Source organism: Carassius auratus, chromosome 2, assembly GCF_003368295.1.
Source record: "Carassius auratus strain Wakin chromosome 2, ASM336829v1, whole genome shotgun sequence".
Classification (NCBI taxonomy): domain Eukaryota; kingdom Metazoa; phylum Chordata; class Actinopteri; order Cypriniformes; family Cyprinidae; genus Carassius; species Carassius auratus.
Genome location: NC_039244.1, coordinates 12,152,636 through 12,171,498, shown reverse-complemented (window position 1 = coordinate 12,171,498; position 18,863 = coordinate 12,152,636). Strand labels below are relative to the sequence as shown.

Genomic DNA, 18,863 nt, shown 5'->3' with positions numbered 1-18,863 from the left:
TTATGTTCTGGGCAACACTCCACATGCCTGTCCATGCAGCCATTGTAACGGTTTGGTATGGAAGACAGGAGTCAAATGCAAGTTGACAGAGTTTATTGTAATGAGATGAGATGGATGAGGGTTGGAGAGTGACGCAGGGTCCTCGATGGCAGCAAAGACTGGTGAGTAGGTGGGTTGAGTGCGCTGGTAGAGATGACTGTGGTGGTAGATCCGTGAGAGGTGAAGATAATCCATGTGAGAGAGGAACAATCCAGAGACGAACGAACAAGAGACAAGCAAGAGCAGGAACATGAGAATAAGGACAGACATCTAACACGGAGGACCTCAAACAACGATCCGACAAACAAGAGACGAAAGACAGGGTGTTAAATAGGCAGTTGGAATGAGATGCACCTGCCGCTGATCAGACGATCAGCTGCAACGCCCACATGAAACAATCAACATGACCTAACACAATGGTGAATTCAAGCCATGCTTGGACAGAGCGGGGAGACCAGCAAGACAAACCCCCCTGGGGTACAGAACAGAACCATTATAAACATACAATTACAATTCACAATTACGTGAGTTGTAAACAAAATGTGATTGAGACTGCTTCCAATGAAGAGACTGTAAAGAAAGAACAAAGTTAGATCGGATTACAGGTTCAGTTGGTGGAGTTGGGGTTGGAGGAGGGATTTAATTGCAAGCAGTGATGCGATGGAAGGTACACTGAAGGATGGGAATTTAAATAGACCGCAGGTGATAGGTGTCAAGACTGGATTGGTACACGTCAAAAAACAGCTGACTGTCGGCTGATGCAAGCGTGACTAACGTGGCCTGACTGAACTAACATGATACTTTATGTGTGTCACTTGGCCTTCCTGAACCTAGTGAAGACCGTATTCATGGAGTCACCAAATAGGCCAGAAGGCAGAAGGCATCGAGGAGTAACACTTCGTCCATATCCTTGATGCCCATGAGGTTGAGCCACAAGTGTCTCTCCATGGCAGCCAACGCAGCCATAGAATGGCCAATGGTATGGGTTGTCAGCTTGGTCGCACAAAGAGACAGATCCGTGGCTCAGCTCAGCTCCGAAAATGTCTCCTCTCTAATACTCCTACCCGTGCTCAGGTCTATTCAGCAGGTCAGCCTGGTATGCCTGCAGAACCGCCATGGTGTGCATGGCAGCACCAGCCTGACTCACTGCTTGACTTGCCTTCCCCACCAGCAACAATGTAATTCTGCAAGGCTTGGTGAGGAGGGTTGCCTTCTTAAGTGACGACGTACTCCCAAGGGAGAGATAGCCCGCGAGTATCTCCTCAACTTGGCATTGGCACCTCTGCGCCTTAGCACCCACAAAAGTTGAAAAAACTGACATTGTGGTTACAAAGATATGCGAGAAGGAAGGCTTACTCCATGAATGAGATAACTCCACATGGAGGTCTGGGAAAAAGGGAAGAGATCGATATTGGGATCTCTTCCCCTGGCCACCCGACAAAAATCTGTAGTCTAATTTGGAGTGCATGGGGTTCTCTTGCTCGTGTGGCCAGTCTAACTTAAGCATGGCCACCGCATTAGTCACTACCTTTGAGTAACTCCCCATATGCTTTGTCATCGTGTATGAAGCGCTCAGAGGCAGCGCTCTTGGTCTCCATATCGACGGAGGCGAGAGAGCCCGCATCCTCGTCTCGGTCTGAAGAAGCGCCGGGACACGATTCAGCAGCGGGGGTGGGGACTTTACAATCTGGGGAGAGCGTGAGTGAGAGAGGAGACTCATGTGCTCCTTGTCTCTCAGCCAGCTCGATGTGAGAGCCCCACAATCTTCATGAGGACACAGAGGCTCGTCCCCTCTCGAAAGAAAGCAAGACTTGAGTGGAGCACTCCGATAGGAAATAATTCACAGTGCTCACACTCAGCGTCCTCAAGAGCAGCAATAGCATGCTCTTCCCAGAGGCACTCCAAACAATAATCATGTGGATCATCGTCCCCAATAACTTGTGCACACAATATAATTTTTTTTTTTTTTTTCTCTTTTCTTTTTCAAAAACACAAAGGAGACAACAAACTCACACACACACACACATTTACCAAGGGTGCCAGTATTAGTGGAGGGCACTGTACATACATACATGCATACCAACATTCATTCATTCATTCATTGAAAAAATACAGTCAAAACAATAATGTTGTAAAATATTATTAGTTTAAACTTTAAAAATTAATTTATTCCAGTGATGGCAAAGTTGAATCTTCAGTAGCCATTACTTCATTCTTCAATTTCTGTAATGATCAGTCCACTGAGGCGAGCGTAGTGAGAACCCAAGTGCAGTTTATTTACAGAAGTAAATAAAAATCCAAACATAAACACAGACTTGACGAGGCATGAACAGATTTGACTAAAACAGACTTGACACAACAACAGCAGTTAGAGCATTAATACATGACCAGAGACAATGGCAAATACATGGCTACTTATAGCAAACAATGAGGGTCACATGACAAAGAAATCCAATGGGGAACAAGGCACATGACTAAAGCAAACCATGAACAAGCAGAACTGATAATCACATGACAAGACTATAACCAATGAGAACATGACACAATGAACAAGAGAACCGATCAGAACATAACACACATACACATGGCAAGGGAAGCATGACACACAGCATAAATCAAACTAAAACATAAAGGACATGAAAACATGAACATGACAAAACCCAAAACATGAAACAAAACCCACATTACAGTTTCACATGATCATATAATTAATGCTGTTATTCTAATACTTGAATATTTTTTAGGATGTTTGGAAAAGCATTTATTTAAAATATAAATATTTTTTAACATTATAAATGTCTTTACTATCAAAAAATGTGTCCTTCCTAGGGATATGCCGGTATCAAATTTTCCTGTTGCGGTTAATTGATAATGGTTTTATCACGGTATACGGTATTATCACGGTATTATTATTATTTTTCTTTAAAAAAGTGGTCATAATACAGTATAACAGGTTAAATAACTTTTTTTCTTATAACAAAAATAATTAAACATTTAAAACAATAAAGCAATACAGAAAAATATATAAAGGTTAAATGTTTTACACATTAATGTGCAAAAGAACTGTAAAGACTAATAGTTATCACTTTACAATAAGACCTCATTAGTTAACCTTAGTTAATGCATTAACATTCAAGGCAAGTCAAGGCAAGTTCATTTATATAGCACATTTCGTAAACAATGGTAATTCAAAGTGCTTTACATAAAATAAAGAAAAAAAAGTAATGAAAAAACAAAAAAAAAAACAAAAAAAAAACAAGCAATTTAAGAACTTGAAAATGAAAATGATTAAAATTTTTACTAAAAATGAATTTAAGACAGTTTAAGTCTAAATATTTCAGTATTTGGCTCTGTAATAAAAACCATAGGAAAAATACAAATCTGAATGGTTATTTTAAATTATTTAAATATGGTTTAGAAAGTAACAGCTGCTTTATTTACCATGTTTACAGGGTAAGGGATGCATTTAAATGTCATCTGCTGTCAGAGAGTGAATGTGCTTTCATTCAACGTGTCTCTCAGGTGTTCCTCCATGTACTTCTCATGCACGCTTGTTCACATCAGAGCGCATGCGCTTTTTCAAGCAGCACACAGTGATGTTGTGCATTTTAAGCAGCTGATGGGAATACTATTTTTAAAATGCATTCCAAATTCTGAATAATTTGTAATGTGTATTCATTCACGGTATTTAGAAGTGCACACGATAACAATACCGTGCATATTAATCACCGCAATATATCGCATTACCGAATACCGGCACAAGTCTAGTCCTTCCTTAATAAAAATATTATTTTCTTAAAAATAAATGACTTCTCATTTATTTGTACTGTATGGATCTTATGAGTGGTGTCAATAATACCAGCAAATTCAAGGCAACATTCTGAAGCATTTAGTTAGGATGTGCACTGTAAAACAGACTCTCTTCTGGATTTGTCTCTTCTGAATCTGTATCTTGGCAGAGGTTTGTGCAACAAAAGGTTGCCAGCTGAAAAAAAACAGAATCCAGTGGAGGTTTGTAAAAGAACTGTAGCAAAATATCAGATGGCTAGCCGGATTGGTTTCTTATTCACCACCCATCTGTTATAATAAAATGTAGTAACTCACTTTCATGCCATAAATTAACTCAGTGTGTGAAATCGAGTTAGCCTGAATTTCAGTCATGTTGTGATTTTATGTTCTTGATGCTTCGGCCATATGTATGTGCGGGGGAATTTCCTTGCTGCTCATCCCTTTGAATTTGATTAAATAGCTTAAGTCAGTTGTCACAATGGCTTCTGTGAAACTGTATTAGCTTATGGAATAAAGAAAACCGCTTAAGCAGCTTGAACATTGCTTCCTAAAAAGGGAGGGGTTGGAGGAATCCTCTTTAATGCCTCTCTGATAATGTTAGCCATGTCATGTTACAGTGTTAAATGGCACCAATTAATCCTCGCGTTTTAAAGCAGAAACTTCTAAGTCTTTATAAGCAGGATAATCTCTGAACAGTCTCCACAATGACATCATCCTTTAGCGTGGGCATATTTAAATCTTCAGCCTAAGGAACATTCCATATGTTCCTCACAATTTAGAACGCTTTAGAGGATGTTTGGTTTCCTTTATAGGTTAAGGATTGCCTCTTTTTCTTAGCAGTTGTCTTATTTACAGAATATTTTAATTTTATTTTTGGTTACAATTTATAATAACTTTCATTAATAAATCATTAACAAATATTGTGTAATGCTTAATGGGTCATTAGTTAATATATTCAAAAAGTTAGAAATGTGAGATAATGTTCTTGTTAATGTTTGCTAATACACATTAAACATTAGATAATAATAAATAAAAAAACATTATTTCATTATGTCATTAAACTTTCAATTCCATTTGATCAAGCAGTTATTGAAAATCTACATATGATTTTAACAGATTAAAATGATTAAATGCTTGTGTTAATGCACAACACTGCAGCTGCTATTGAGGCTATTAAAAACATTCTTTTTTTGCAACAAAATTACAATCTATTATGTCTTTAGCAAACATTTAGCTAAACTTAACCAGCCACCAAACCTTGTTACAGTGACTAAAAGTCCAGTGCCCATAAAGATAGCTGAAGTAATCATTTATAAACATTTACAAATGATGACTAGTTTCAACTTTAGATTGGCTACTGCAAAAAGATGAGCAAATTATTAATAAATGATTAGTAAAGATGTGTGAATAGGGAAAAACACTTTTCGCCATTGAAATGACTGCTCATGAAGGTTTTAACAGTTTATAAATAATTGCAAATAATTAGTAGTTTCCACTTTCGATGAATAAAACATTAGAAAAATAATAGATTCTAGAATAGATTATTAATTAAGACGTGTAAATAGCGGTATACACATCAAACAAAGAGCTCATGTCAACTGAAAGTTTACTGACATTTGTAAACATTTCAGTTTACATGAAATAATCATATGTTAATCATTAGGTAATTTTTATTAAGTTTATTAGTAAACATTAACAAGACCATTATCTTATATTTCTAGCTATGTGAATATATATTAACCGATGATCTATTAAGTATTATATAATGTTTATTAATTTTTTTATTAATTTATTAATATTTATAAATGAAAGTTATTATAAAGTGTTACTGTATCTTTTAAATAGAAATTAATATTAATAATATAATGTATTGTGAAAGTGCACACACAAGCTTCTTTCTATTTTGTGCCAGGTGAAAATATACATTATGACGCTGTGCACTTTCACGAAACTTTATATTTTTTATTATTAATCAGTTTTATTTAAAAAATACAATAAAATATTGTAATATCTGGGTGTTTCTTCAACTTTTTTATTATATATATATATATATATATATATATATATGTATATATATATATATATATATGTGTGTGTGTGTGTGTGTGTGTGTGTGTGTGTGTGTGTGTGTGTGTGTGTGTGTTTGTGTGTGTGTGTGTAGTGGGTACAGAAAGTATTCAGGCCATACATTTTTCACTCTTTGTTATATTGCAACCATTTCCTCCTTAATGTACACACAGCATCCCATATTGACAAAAACACAGAATTAAAAAAAAAAAAAAAAAAAAAAAAAACTTAAATATCACATCGTCCTAATTATTCAGATCCTCATTATTTAGTAGAAGCACCCTTTTGAAATAATACAGCCATGAGTATTTTTGGGAAAGATGCAACAAGTTTTTCACACCTGGATTTGGGGATCCTCTGCCATTCCTCCTTGGAGATCCTCTCCAGTTCTGCCAGGTTGGATGGTAAACGTTGGTGGACAGCCATTTCCAGGTCTCTCCAGAGATGCTCAATTGGGTTTAAGTCAGGGCTCTGGCTGGGCCATTCAAGAACAGTCATGGAGTTGTTGTGAAGCCACTACTTCGTTATTTTAGCTGTGTGCTCATTGTCTTGTTGGAAGGTGAACCTTCGGTCCAGTCTGAGATCCTGAGCACTGTGGAGAAGGTTTTCGTCCAGGATATCCCTGTACTTGGCTGCATTCATCTTTCTCTCGATTGCAACCTGTCGTCCTGTCCCTGCAGCTGAAAAACACCACCACAGCATGATGCTGCCACCACCATGCTTCACTGTTGGGACTGTATTGGACAGGTGATGAGCAGTGCCTAATTTTTTCCACACATACCGCTTAGAATTATGGCCAAAATGTTCTTGGTCTCATCAGACCATAGAATCCTTCAGGTGTTTTTTTTTAGCAAACTCCATGGGGGCTTTCATGTGTCTTGCACTGAGGAGAGGCTTCCGTCGGGGCAATCTGCCATAAAGCCCCGACAGGTAGAGGGCTGCAGTGATGGATGACTTTCTACAACTTTCTCCCCACTCCCGACTGCACCTCTGGAGCTCAGCCACAGTGATCTTTGGGTTCTTCCTTACCTCTCTCACCAAGGTTCTTCTCCCCCGTTAGCTCAGTTTGGCCGAATGACCACCTCTAGGAAGGGTTCTGGTCGTCCCAAACGTCTTCCATTTAAGGATTATGGAGGCCACTGTGCTTTTAGGAACCTTAAATGCAGCAGAATTTGTTTTGTTACCTTGGCCAGATCTGTGCCTTGCCACAATTCTGTCTCTGAGCTCTTCAGGCAGTTCCTTTGACCTCATGATTCTCATTTGCTCTGACATGCACTGTGAGCTGTGAGGTCTTATATAGACAGGTGTGTGGCTTTCCTTATCAAGTCCAATCATTATAATCAAATAGAGCTGGACTCAAATGAAGGTGTAGAACCATCTCAAGGATGATCAGAAGAAATGAACAGCAGTTAAATATATGAGTGTCACAGCAAAGGGTCTGAATACTTAGGACCATGTGATATTTCAGTTTTTCTTTTTTAATAATCTGCAAAAATGTCTGTCAACAATTCTGTTTTTAGCAAATGGCTGCAACATAACAAAGAGTGAAAAAATTAAGGGGGTCTGAATACTTTTCGTAAAGACAACTTTAATTTAAAACTTAAAAGTCATTGTTTTGGTTAAAATACACCATAAAAAATTTAGTAAATTTGCCTCTTTGTCCCACCAATGTCTATGTGTGCTTCATTCCCACAGTCTTGTGTGAATTTGGAGAACAACTTCGATGACATCAAGCACACGACTTTGAGCGAGCGTGGGGCACTTCGGGAAGCACTGAGGTAAGCACTGTCTCCATAGCAACAGTCACAGTCAATGCAAAGAAGAATTTCGGGTGGGCAGCTGAAGGAACGTGTGTGCAAGTGCGTGCCGTTTGGCGAGATGTAGACGAGTAGCAATGTAAGTCATTATTCATTATTGAGGGAATAGAGGTGTGTACAGGCAGCACTTGGCTCTGCTATTCTCAGGGATTAATTTGTTGGAAGGGAGCTTCCCTTTGGGCTTTGCCTTTACTCTTCAACCCTGCAGGAGTTGCTAAGGCTGAGTGCACAGTGAAAAATTTAAATGTTTAATTTGTTAGTTGAAAATGTTTTTGAGGATCCCAAGACAACATCAGAATACTTGATTATGAGGACCGCTGGTGTAACTTTCAGTATGCAGACTTAAACATTTGTGCAAATGATAAATAAATATATGTGCTTTGTAAATAAGCTGAAAGAGTCCTAAATGTAAATTCGATTTCATGATGATATCCACCTTTTTCTTCAACGCGGAAGTAAGCTTATGGGTGAGACTTCCGTTTTATTAGCTGCAACAGGTAAATAACGAGGAGAATAACAACATGCAGTAGACGGTAAAACTGTTCGCAGTACAAACCAGTGTGTTTCTTAATTAAGATAACAGATTAAAATAATATGATAGGACACACCAATTGTTAATATCAAGGAGCAAAACAAATTCAGCAATATCATGAAAATCATTTTAGTTTGCTGTTTATGTGGCAGTCTCATAATATTACTTCTGTAACATTTTCTTGTCTTACACCAAATCTAAACTCATTCAACTATTTTTGCCATCAATCAAATAAAGTTTCAGCATGGTATTTTGAATTTGTTTAAAAGATATTTTAGTAAAAATGTGTGTAGATTAAGGCTGCTCTAAAAATCTAATTTCTAATCAAGATTACAATTATGGATGCCACAATTTCATAATCACTCAAAGCGGCAGTTAATCATTCAAAGTCCATTTATGTAATTCTGAGTGCTTGTGTGTGTGTTTTTTCTTTCTTCAGGTTTGTACATTGTTTGAAATTATATGATAACATGCTTTTTTATAGATGTATGTATAGTTCACATTTGAGGCTTATTATTATAGGAACTCAAGCTGCGTCAAAACGCTTCAGGAATGCCCCAGTGAGACCATATACTGAAGCATTTATGAAATCAGTCCAATAGAGAATTGAGATGTCACGAGCGGAGTGACATGAGCAACCAGTGTGTATGTGAACTAAGTATGGAAACATTTGGATTTGTGCTGAATGAGACATGTGCATTAACCTCAAAATAAAACCAGCCAAAGCCGCGCTCACTTGTCCTCGTCTGCACGCACGATTGCACGCACACACGCATGCCCTGTCACAATCTAATGCACTGTATGCTGGATTTTTTAAAACAAATAGGCTTACCGGAACGCAAAAATAAAAAATCGGACATTTTCTGGAACAGAATCCAGCAGGATCAAATTAATGTGAAGCAACAGTTTGTTTTGCAGCAGTGCTGATGGAAGGTGTTCACTTATTGTGCAGCACACACGTGCCGCAGTTACGTTTGGCATAATTTTATTTTAAAAGCCATAATGTCAGTTGAAAACATTGCAATTGTGTTTTAAAAATACAACTACAACAAAGTCCTTTTAGGCAAGTCATGCCACTCAGACACCATCTTGGCAATGCTTCCGGGCAGCTATTTCAGCCTAACAAGACCAGGCTCCTATCTAAATTAATGGGCATTGAGTCAGAAACAGCAGTAAAATATGATAAAAATCGCTGAATATTTTTGATGACTTTGCCCCAAAATAAGGTTTAAAATGCCCTTTTCCCCACAGGTTATACTTTTACTACGCATGCGCAAGGGTTCCTCAACTGTCCGCATACGTCATTGGAACCAGATGATAGGCTTAAATGTTTCCCATTTTGACTGTTAAAAGCAGATGATTGGCTTTCCAGCGGGAGGGGCGGGACATGGGCATACAACCGCCATCTTTGCTGTTACGGGTTTTCCTTATATAGTTGTATTGAGGATTGAGGAAGTGGCATGTCTCTTTTAAATTGTCTCTGACTACGAGCACCACAAAATAATTTAAAGAGGTGTGTTCAGCAGTCTCCGTGCTGGATAGGAAACAGTCTACAAAGTAAAATGACCTCAAACGTATGGCACACTCTCTTCATTTTATCATGTGATCATAACCACATTTTATAATCCTACTAGCGTTTTATTGAGACTAAAACCCCTTTAATTCAAGTGAGAAAGCATGTGTGTGTGTGTGTGGCTTTTGCACATCCTGTCATGCTAGTGACTGTGTGGCTGCAATAGACGCATTTTGCTGCATTTAAGGTTAACGATTAATCAATTAATTGATCGTTAATTTAAACTGTGATCGATCATGGAAATTATCAAAATTGTATCATCCCTAATGTGAGCAAAACACTGTGTCAATATCAAATAGGAAATTAAAGAAAAAGAAAGTAAATATACCAAAGTCAAATGCAAAATCTTTGGGGAGCGGATGGCGTTACAAGGTGTGTGGTCCTCCCTGCCCACTCTATATCTCAGGCGGGCATACACATGATTTGTGTGTCATCTTTTTGAGAGCGGAGCATGCATGGTCAGCTCTCGAATGGACTGATTATCATGATTGTGAGCTTCTTCCGCTCCGTGTGCTCCACTCCAGCCTGGCCATCTTCGAAGAAAGAAGATGGCTCTCTCTCAGGGATCGTAGGCCCGCCCCACGGTTAAATCCCCCCAGAAAGAGAGCAAGACATTTCTCTGAGTAAGGCTGACATCCAGCTTTTTTGGGGTAAGCTTATACGGTAGCACGTCAGGCCGGTGAGAGTCTCTGCACTATGGCGGTTTTGCAGGCATTCCAGGCTGATCTGGTAAAAGACCTGGATGAAAGGGAGGTAGAACCGCGCTATCAAACAGTTTCATTTCAAGATGCTCACTATCAAATAGATTGTATCTCAAATCAGGTCTGAGGTATGATTTGTCACAAAGGATCTCAAGGACACATATTTCCATGTATCCATCCGTCCTCAACACAGGTGGTTCCTGAGGTTTGCTTTCAGGGGATAAAGTAGGGCTGTTCAGCATGTCACTCTCACCAAGTGTGTGGATGCTGCTCTGGCTCCGTTGTGTCTCCGCATACTCAACTACATTGACGATTGGTTGATACTAGCTCAGTTGGAGCAGTTGGCATGTTGGGATGTCATCCTCACCAGTATATAAGAGCTGGGGCAGAGAGTGTTGGCAGTTGCGACCAATGTGTGGTCATGAGTGGCCACTCTGCCCAAGATCGCTGAGAAGGCCATCATCTCATGTGGCGCATAAACTGCCTAGAGATGTTGGCTGTGTTTTGAGCTGAGACAACACATCGGTAGTCTCCTACATCAATCGGCAGGGATTCTGCACTCATGCCTCCTTTACAGACTGGTGCACCAGATCCTCCTGCGGGCTTAGGGAAAGCTACTCTCAATCAGAGCAGTCTTCATCCCTGGTCACTTTAATCAGGGAGCAGACATCCTGTCGAGACAGGGGCTGAGGCCCGTGGAATGAAGGTTCCACCCAGAGATGGTGGCGCTCCTATAGAGTGAGTTTGGCCAGGCAGGAGTGGGATCTATTTTATTCCTGTGGTGACAAAGCTGAATTTTCAGCAGCTATTTATCCAGTATTCAGTCTCACATGATGCTTCAGAATTCATTTTGATTTGTTCTGATTTGCTGATCAAGTCAAGTTCAAGTCGAGTTGAGCTTTGTCATTCCGCTACATGTGTGGACATACAAGTGGAACAAAATGATTTGCCTCAAAAGACCATGTTGCTATATAAATACAGACATACAACACTTAAGTGAAAACTGTATACACATATACACAACTAACCTACTGACAGATTTTGTCTGGTGAGTTGGTCCATTTCAGGAGGTACAGTAGGGTGTTTGTGTGGGGTTTCAGAGGGGGTTGGGGTGATTTGAGTTAAGGGCAGCCTGGTGGAAAAAGCTGTTGAGCAGTCTGGCAGAGCTGCTCCAGTACTGTTTTTCTGATGGTAGGAGCTCAAAGAGACTATGGGGTGGGGTCCTTCATGATACTCTTGGCTTTGCTGGAGCAATGTGTCAGGAAAATGTCATTGGTCGGTCTATCCATCCACCCATCCATACCCAGCCAGCAATGACATGTGGGGCCCAGATGGGTTAAGTACGGGTTCCATGGTTACTGTGTGGGCATGGGCTTTGACTGGTAGTACGAGTCCCACATAGGAAGCCCATATGAGCTGATTACATGCATTGTGTCAGGAAAATGTCATTGGTCGGTCTATCCATCCATCCATCCATCCATCCATACCCAGCCAGCAATGACATGTGGGGCCCAGATGGGTTAAGTACGGGTTCCATGGTTACTGTGTGGGCATGGGCTTTGACTGGTAGTACGAGTCCCACATAGGAAGCCCATATGAGCTGATTACATGGGCATATTTATACATATTTATGGGCCAAGTGGGCATGGGTTTGACCTGGGAACGCATATATGGGTCTGGAATGGCATATTTATGGTCCATGTGGCCATGGGTTTGAACTGGGAATGCATATATAGGTCCTGCATAGAATTTGTTTTGGCCAGGTGGCTATGGGTTTGAACTGGGAAAGCATATATGTGTCTTGAATGGCATACTTATGGTAATGCATAAATGGGTCCTGCATGGCATATTTATGGGACAAGTGGCCATGGGTTTGAACTGAAAACAACATATATGGGTCCTGCATGGCATATTTATGTTCTAAGTTGGGTTTGAACTGGGAATACATGGGTCCTGCATGGCAGAGGCGCAAAGTAACTATGTAGGCCTATTGATTATGTAATTACTTACTGTGCAATTATTAGTAACTTGTAGTAACTCTACATGTAGGCTAATCAAGCATGTTTACATTGAGTAATTGTAACTCAATACATTTCAAGTCATGTTAGTCACCAAAGAACAAACATTGCATACATGTGGATCTTTTGATGAAAACAATCCATCAGTCATTTATGTTAGTCGTGCAGAAAATGAAAAATGTAACTTCCCAAAAATGTAAAAAACATCAAAATAGTTCAAAGTTCAAACTGTGTTGAATTATGCAGATTAGTGGACTCTCAGAAAGGTTGCAGGCCTACCTTAACACTTCAAATAATAGTCCAGTCCCAGACGCCTGTCCCTTGGGGCAGAAACATATTTAGACAACTAGGGATGCTCGATATTATCGGCCGATATTGGCTTTAAAATTCAATATCGGTGAATATCAGTATCAATATCAGTATCATATATATATATATTATGTCTATAATTTGCCTAATAATAATGTAACGCGCGTCATTTCTATATGCAGGCTTCACAGTTCTTACCGTGCGCTAGCTCGTTGGCTTTGTTGGAAGGAGGACACCGACAGGGAGCTCGTCAGATCATAACACTTGATTTATTAAACATGAAGAGGTGAACATCAGGAATTAGCCAGATCTGATTACGCAGTGTGCGTCATCTCTCTCTCTCTCTCTCTCTCTCTCTCTCTCTCTCTCTCTCTTTCTCTCTCTCTCTCTCTATCTATCTACCTCTCATAACAGCATGCAGACTATTCTCTCCCGCGATTCTAATTGCGGGTCTCTGTTCTCGCGATATTACTTTTCTATCTTATATAAAGTTATAGAACATTAATTTTAACCTTAAATTTCACTCCCTACAATTATATTAATGTAATAATAATAAAGTACAGCGTTTTATTTACTCAAAAAGAAAAATAAAAAATAGAGATCTAATTTTATCCTAACGTTATCCAAAGGATATTAAGATAAAGGTAAAGGTAAAGGTTAATTAAGATAAAGGTAAAATTAGTCAGATCTTTAACCGTCTATCTGCTTTTCGGACATCTGTCTTCTAAACATAATGATCTATTCAAATGTATACTGAAATAGCACCACATAATGAGTTCATTTGAACAATATGTCTTAATTCTGCAAGCATCGAATATGCATGAGCACAGCATTGCATCTGTTGATCATGAATAAAAAATAAATAAAAAACGCAGTGAAAACCAAGAGTTGGGAGAAGAGTGCTAGAGATATTGGAAACATTAATACACACTTTTGTCCTGCAGAGGTTGATTTTAATCCTTCTCTAAATGAGACTTCCCTGCAGTGCTGGTTGGCAGATTTAATAAAAGATTTAGGTTTTATAACTTCTAATAATGCTGAACATGAAAGTCAAAGCAGTGCACTGTTCTGGTGCTCATCACAGGAGGCAGCTGGCTTATTTGGCCTGTTTGTTGGGCATAAAGGATCTAGATTCCCCGGGTCTGGATTCCCAGTGACACAAAACAGCCAGAAAGTTGACTCCTCATTAAAGACAACAGATTGGTTCACATAGTGAAGCAAAGTTACTAAAATACTACTCTTTCATACCTCAAAACTATAATCAAAGATGTTGCACTATAGCTCAACTAACTGTATTTTGATGGCTTATCTTCATGTCAGTGAAATCATAAGCACTCCAAGCACTCACAGTATGAATCCACTTTGATTTCAGAATAAATCAGATAATGACAATATTGTGATGTTTCATCCAGAGGTATTATGAGGTATGGCAGTTTAGTCATCATATTGAATTGTTTATAAAATACCTACATTGACGTTTCTATTAAAATTCTAGTTGATAAAGCTAGTTTCTGACATGGTTCTGACATCTTCAGTACATGGAGGCAGGTGGAACTTTTTGTTTTGTTCTCACTTAAAATAATCACATAAATTTAACTGCTTGTGATACATCCTACAATGGCCTGCCCAAACCCCATCTTATGGGTCCTATCAGTAGGGTTGGAAATTGAGATCTGTTTTGAAATATGCCTCACAAGAATAAAAAATGTACAGTAAAGCTAGTGTAGTCCACCTATTAAATGGACGACTGTAAGATATTTTTTAGTGAATCAAACACATAGAGTGTTCAGCTGTGAGATTCACTTTTACATACACATTTGTTCATTAGAGTACATATATTTGCAGATCCCAGGTTCGAGTCCCAGCCTGTGGACCTTTCCTGGTCCTGTTTTCCTCTCTCTTTCCAGCTTCACTGCCTGTCAAACTTACTGTCCTATTTCAATAACTAAGACAAAAAGGGCCAAAAATAAATATGCTTTTCAGACGTCAGTCTTCTAACATCTGACATAAGACCACATAATGAGTTCAATTCAATAATGTGTGTTAATTTTGCATGCCATCGAATATGCATGGGTACAGCATTGCATCTGCTGATCATGAATAAAAAACAAAACAGCAGTGAAAACAAAGAGTTGGAAGAAGGAAGAGTGCTAGAGAGATACTGGAAACTAGAAACACACTTTTGTCCCACAGATGTTTGATTTGAATCCTTTTGTACTTTGGGCATCCCAGCTTGTGTACTTTTCCTGATCCCTGATACTGTTCCTCTCTCCTCTCCTATCTAAATAAAGGCAAAAAGGCCAAACATAATTCTATAAAAATCAACAACGAAAAAAAAAATAAAAATCTTGTTAAACCGAAACTTTTGAATGAAATGCTTCTATGTTTGTATTCGTATTGTTGTTTAATTTATAGTAAAGGCCAGCTAGATTTTTTTTTTTATTTTACCAAGTAGTTAACCTATATGTAAACACATCTTTAACAAAAAGTGTTTTATTTAACTTATTATTACAATTATCTTTATAAATTAATTTAAATTAGAAATGTATTTAGTTTTGAAATTACCTCATAATTTACTAATGGAATTGCTAATTTATTTTATTTCATTATTAAAAGTGCTTAAAGGTAAAATTGACTTCATATGATACATTTATGAATGAAAGTGAAGGTCTCAAAGCCGACAGCTGCCTTTAGAGTCTGCTGTCAAAAACTGATTTCACAGATGTCAGATGACTGAAGTCAAGTAACATGTTGCGTTGTTACAATGATGAGCTCTAATAAGGAGTAACTCCTCTTATTATTCCCTGTTCCACCACACTCCTAATAGAAGCCCTCTTTTTTTCCATGTATTTTCTTTGACACAGGCACCACAGTATATAAAGGTGGATTGATCATTAAAACCATCCTCTCATCCCAGCTGTCCCGGCACCTAGTTTGAAAGGAGGCCTCTTTGATTCGGAGCCTGGCTTAATTGGTCATATATCTAAAATGGTTTAAGTAATTAAGATGACAGAGCCACTCTGTGAGAGGACACTTTCCTCGTGTCCTCTCTGAGAAGTCTGGCACCTCTCTAGGGTCCTCATTATGACTTGGTCCCCACAAGTCACATGTACTCACAATTGAGGATTTTGATGAGTATCTCTCCAAGTTGACTTCCCACACACATGTGATAAATTCACAATCTCTACAGAAGAGCATTTGGAATTCAGTTGGTAGTGGTGGGAGGCAGGAGGTGATTTGACAGCATTCGCTAATGCCCACGTTGGTTTTAAAATGAGCTAACGTTGTATCATGTTTTGTTGCACCGAGTAATGCACGTGCCATGTGTTATTGCACCAGAACAAGCATGCCAGTCCAAAAGAGACCTCAATAAAAAAATCTGGGTTGTAAACTTTAACTTAAACCTCACAATTCACAAAAGCATTAAATTAAATCATTCAATTCAGATTAATAATAATAATTAAAAAAAAATCTAGACATTTAATCAGACAGACATTCGGATGTTCCTTCAGGATCCTTGTTGGAACATTCTGAGTTCATGCTGGAGAACATGGTCATCAGGTTTTTAAACAAACTTGTGGAGGCAAGTCAAAATGGGAGATTTTCCAATTCAACTTTCCACAAATTGTTATGCTTATAATGTAATTTATAATGGAAAAAAAGTACTTAATTAGAAAAATGCAAAACAGTTTTCACTAGTGTTCTCAGACAACACTGTATTTTATCTGTAAAATTCAATAAGATTAGTGGTGCTGTTTATTGTGGTGCACACATTTATTGGTGTTATTGTTACTTTTATTATGCAAATTGTGGTGATCTATTGATTCATAAATTATTTAACAATTATAGCTAGAGGGAAAGATCTGGTTGTCAGTGTGTTTTGCAGTGTTATTTTAGCAGTAATATATATTAAAGGGGGGGTGAAATGCTATTTCATGCATACTGAGTTTTTTACACTTTACACAAAAATTAAGTTGTACGTTTGAAGGAGTATTTCTGTTCCAAAAATACTCCTTCCGGTTTGCCACAAGTTTCGGAGAAGTTTTTTTCGAGTATGGCTCTGTGTGACGTTAGATGGAGCGGGATTTCTTTATATGGGTCCTGAGGACACGTCTGCCGGAAGAGCGCGCACTCCCGTATAGCACAGCACTGAGAGCACAACGCTGATCAGAGCGAGAGCGTCGCAAAATGTCACAAAAGGAGTGTGTTTTGGTTGCCAGGGCAAGACAACCCTGCACAGATTACCAAAGAAAACACAGCATTAAGGGACCAGTGGACGGAGTTTATTTTTACAGAGCATCAACGGAGTTGTACAAGTGTTTGTGTTTGTTCCCTGCATTTCGAAGATGCTTGTTTTACAAACAAGGCTCAGTTTGACGACGGATTTGCATATCGTTTATTTCTTAAGGATGATGCAATCCCAACGAAAAAGGGTCAAGATCGTGTGTTGGAGCTGCAGGCGGTGAGTAAAACTGCTTCAAATATCTCTGCCTCCTTGTTAGTGCGTCCGCCTCCCATCGGAGACCCGGGTTCGAGCCCCGCTCGGAGCGAGTCGTTGCTGCTGCTGCTCTCATTCGGTTTCAGCCTCGGGATCTGATTCTGGATCATAAATAAACGGCTGAATCTGACTGTTAGCCATGGTTTGTTTTGGATGATGGTTTTGTCCTCATGATAATGTCACAGCTTCCAAACGGTCTCAACGCAAAAGCCTACTGGCGCTCGTGATTTTTTTAGCTCTGCCCACACGTCACGCTTCCAGTCGGTCGTGTTTTTCCGGGAAAAATCGGTACAGACTATCTTTCTCTTATGAATATAATAAAACTAAAGACTTTTTGGAGTTATGAAGGATGCAGTACTACTCTATAGGTACTCAAGATTAACAGGATATTGAGTGAAAACGAGCATTTCACCCCCCCTTTAAAAAAGTATTTATCACTGAATCGTTCATTCAAAAGATTCTAATTGAAAAAACAGGTCTTTATGAATTTAGACACTGACTCCTTCATTTAATTCTTTCATTTATTTATTTATTTATTTTTTTTTAATCGAGAGAATCGTAATCTCCAATTTATAGGCGTATATATAAAAAAGGATTCTAAATTTCTTATCCATCCAAATAAAATGTTTTACAATTGTTATTATTGTTTTCTAATTTTTTTTGCATGTTTTCCTCAGGCATTCCTGAGAATGTACACTGAAGTGTCACAGGAGTATGTTTTTACAGGATCTGTTTTAACCTCTTTCTGTAAAAAAAAAACGGGGAAAAGTATACTGTAGGTCAGGCTTATGTGAGGCTTATGGGGTTGATAGAAAACCTTCGTATGCAGCTACTGTGTACAGACCAAGACAGTGAATAGATTTCTGAAATGAAAACAAGACTGTTTGTACTTCAGTGATCAATAAATAAATTTAGTCATCAACATCAACTTCAGCATGCAAGACTCTTCAGAATAACATGTTCCCTTCAAGCATATGCTTATAGATATACATCAGTGTGCAACTTGGTCAGAGGTAACGGAAATAAATACAGTCCCTTATCACTTTATGTATTTTGTATATTCCATCCAGCTGTGCTAAGTGCAGACAGTGCTACTTAATCAGGTTCATTAGGATTATTGATGGGATTCTCAGTTGAGGATCATTAACAGTGAAAGATTCCGCACTGCACTCCACATGCGCATATGACAAGAACATATATTTCCTCAACATCAGTCAGATACGACTTCTGTCAAATGAAATGAGTATACATCACTTTGACACTATAGCGACATGGAGTATTACCACTGACATAGTACTGGAGCAGAATTCTTATTGCAGAGGTCATGTTTAGTCTGACCTCCCATTGTGGCTCATTTATCTACAGGTGCTAAGACCAGGTAACACACAAATAAATAATGAAACAAGGTGCTGAATTCAAGAGTGCAGGGGTCAGAGCTTATTGCTTCTACTGCGTTCATACAACAGAAAAACGCCCAATTTACTATTGAAAATGTGAACGCCACCTCCAGCGCAGCACTG

At 38.6% G+C, this 18,863-nt stretch overlaps 1 protein-coding gene across 1 annotated transcript in view; it reads left to right on the top strand.

Moving 5' to 3' along the window:
• Window positions 1-18,863, top strand: part of dpydb (dihydropyrimidine dehydrogenase b) — a 153,538-nt gene that overhangs the window by 26,080 nt on the left and 108,595 nt on the right. Inside the window, exon 3 of the mRNA XM_026283439.1 lies at window positions 7,591-7,673. Within this exon, the coding sequence (XP_026139224.1) occupies window positions 7,591-7,673 (83 nt within the window). The remainder of the gene's footprint in view (window positions 1-7,590; window positions 7,674-18,863) is intronic.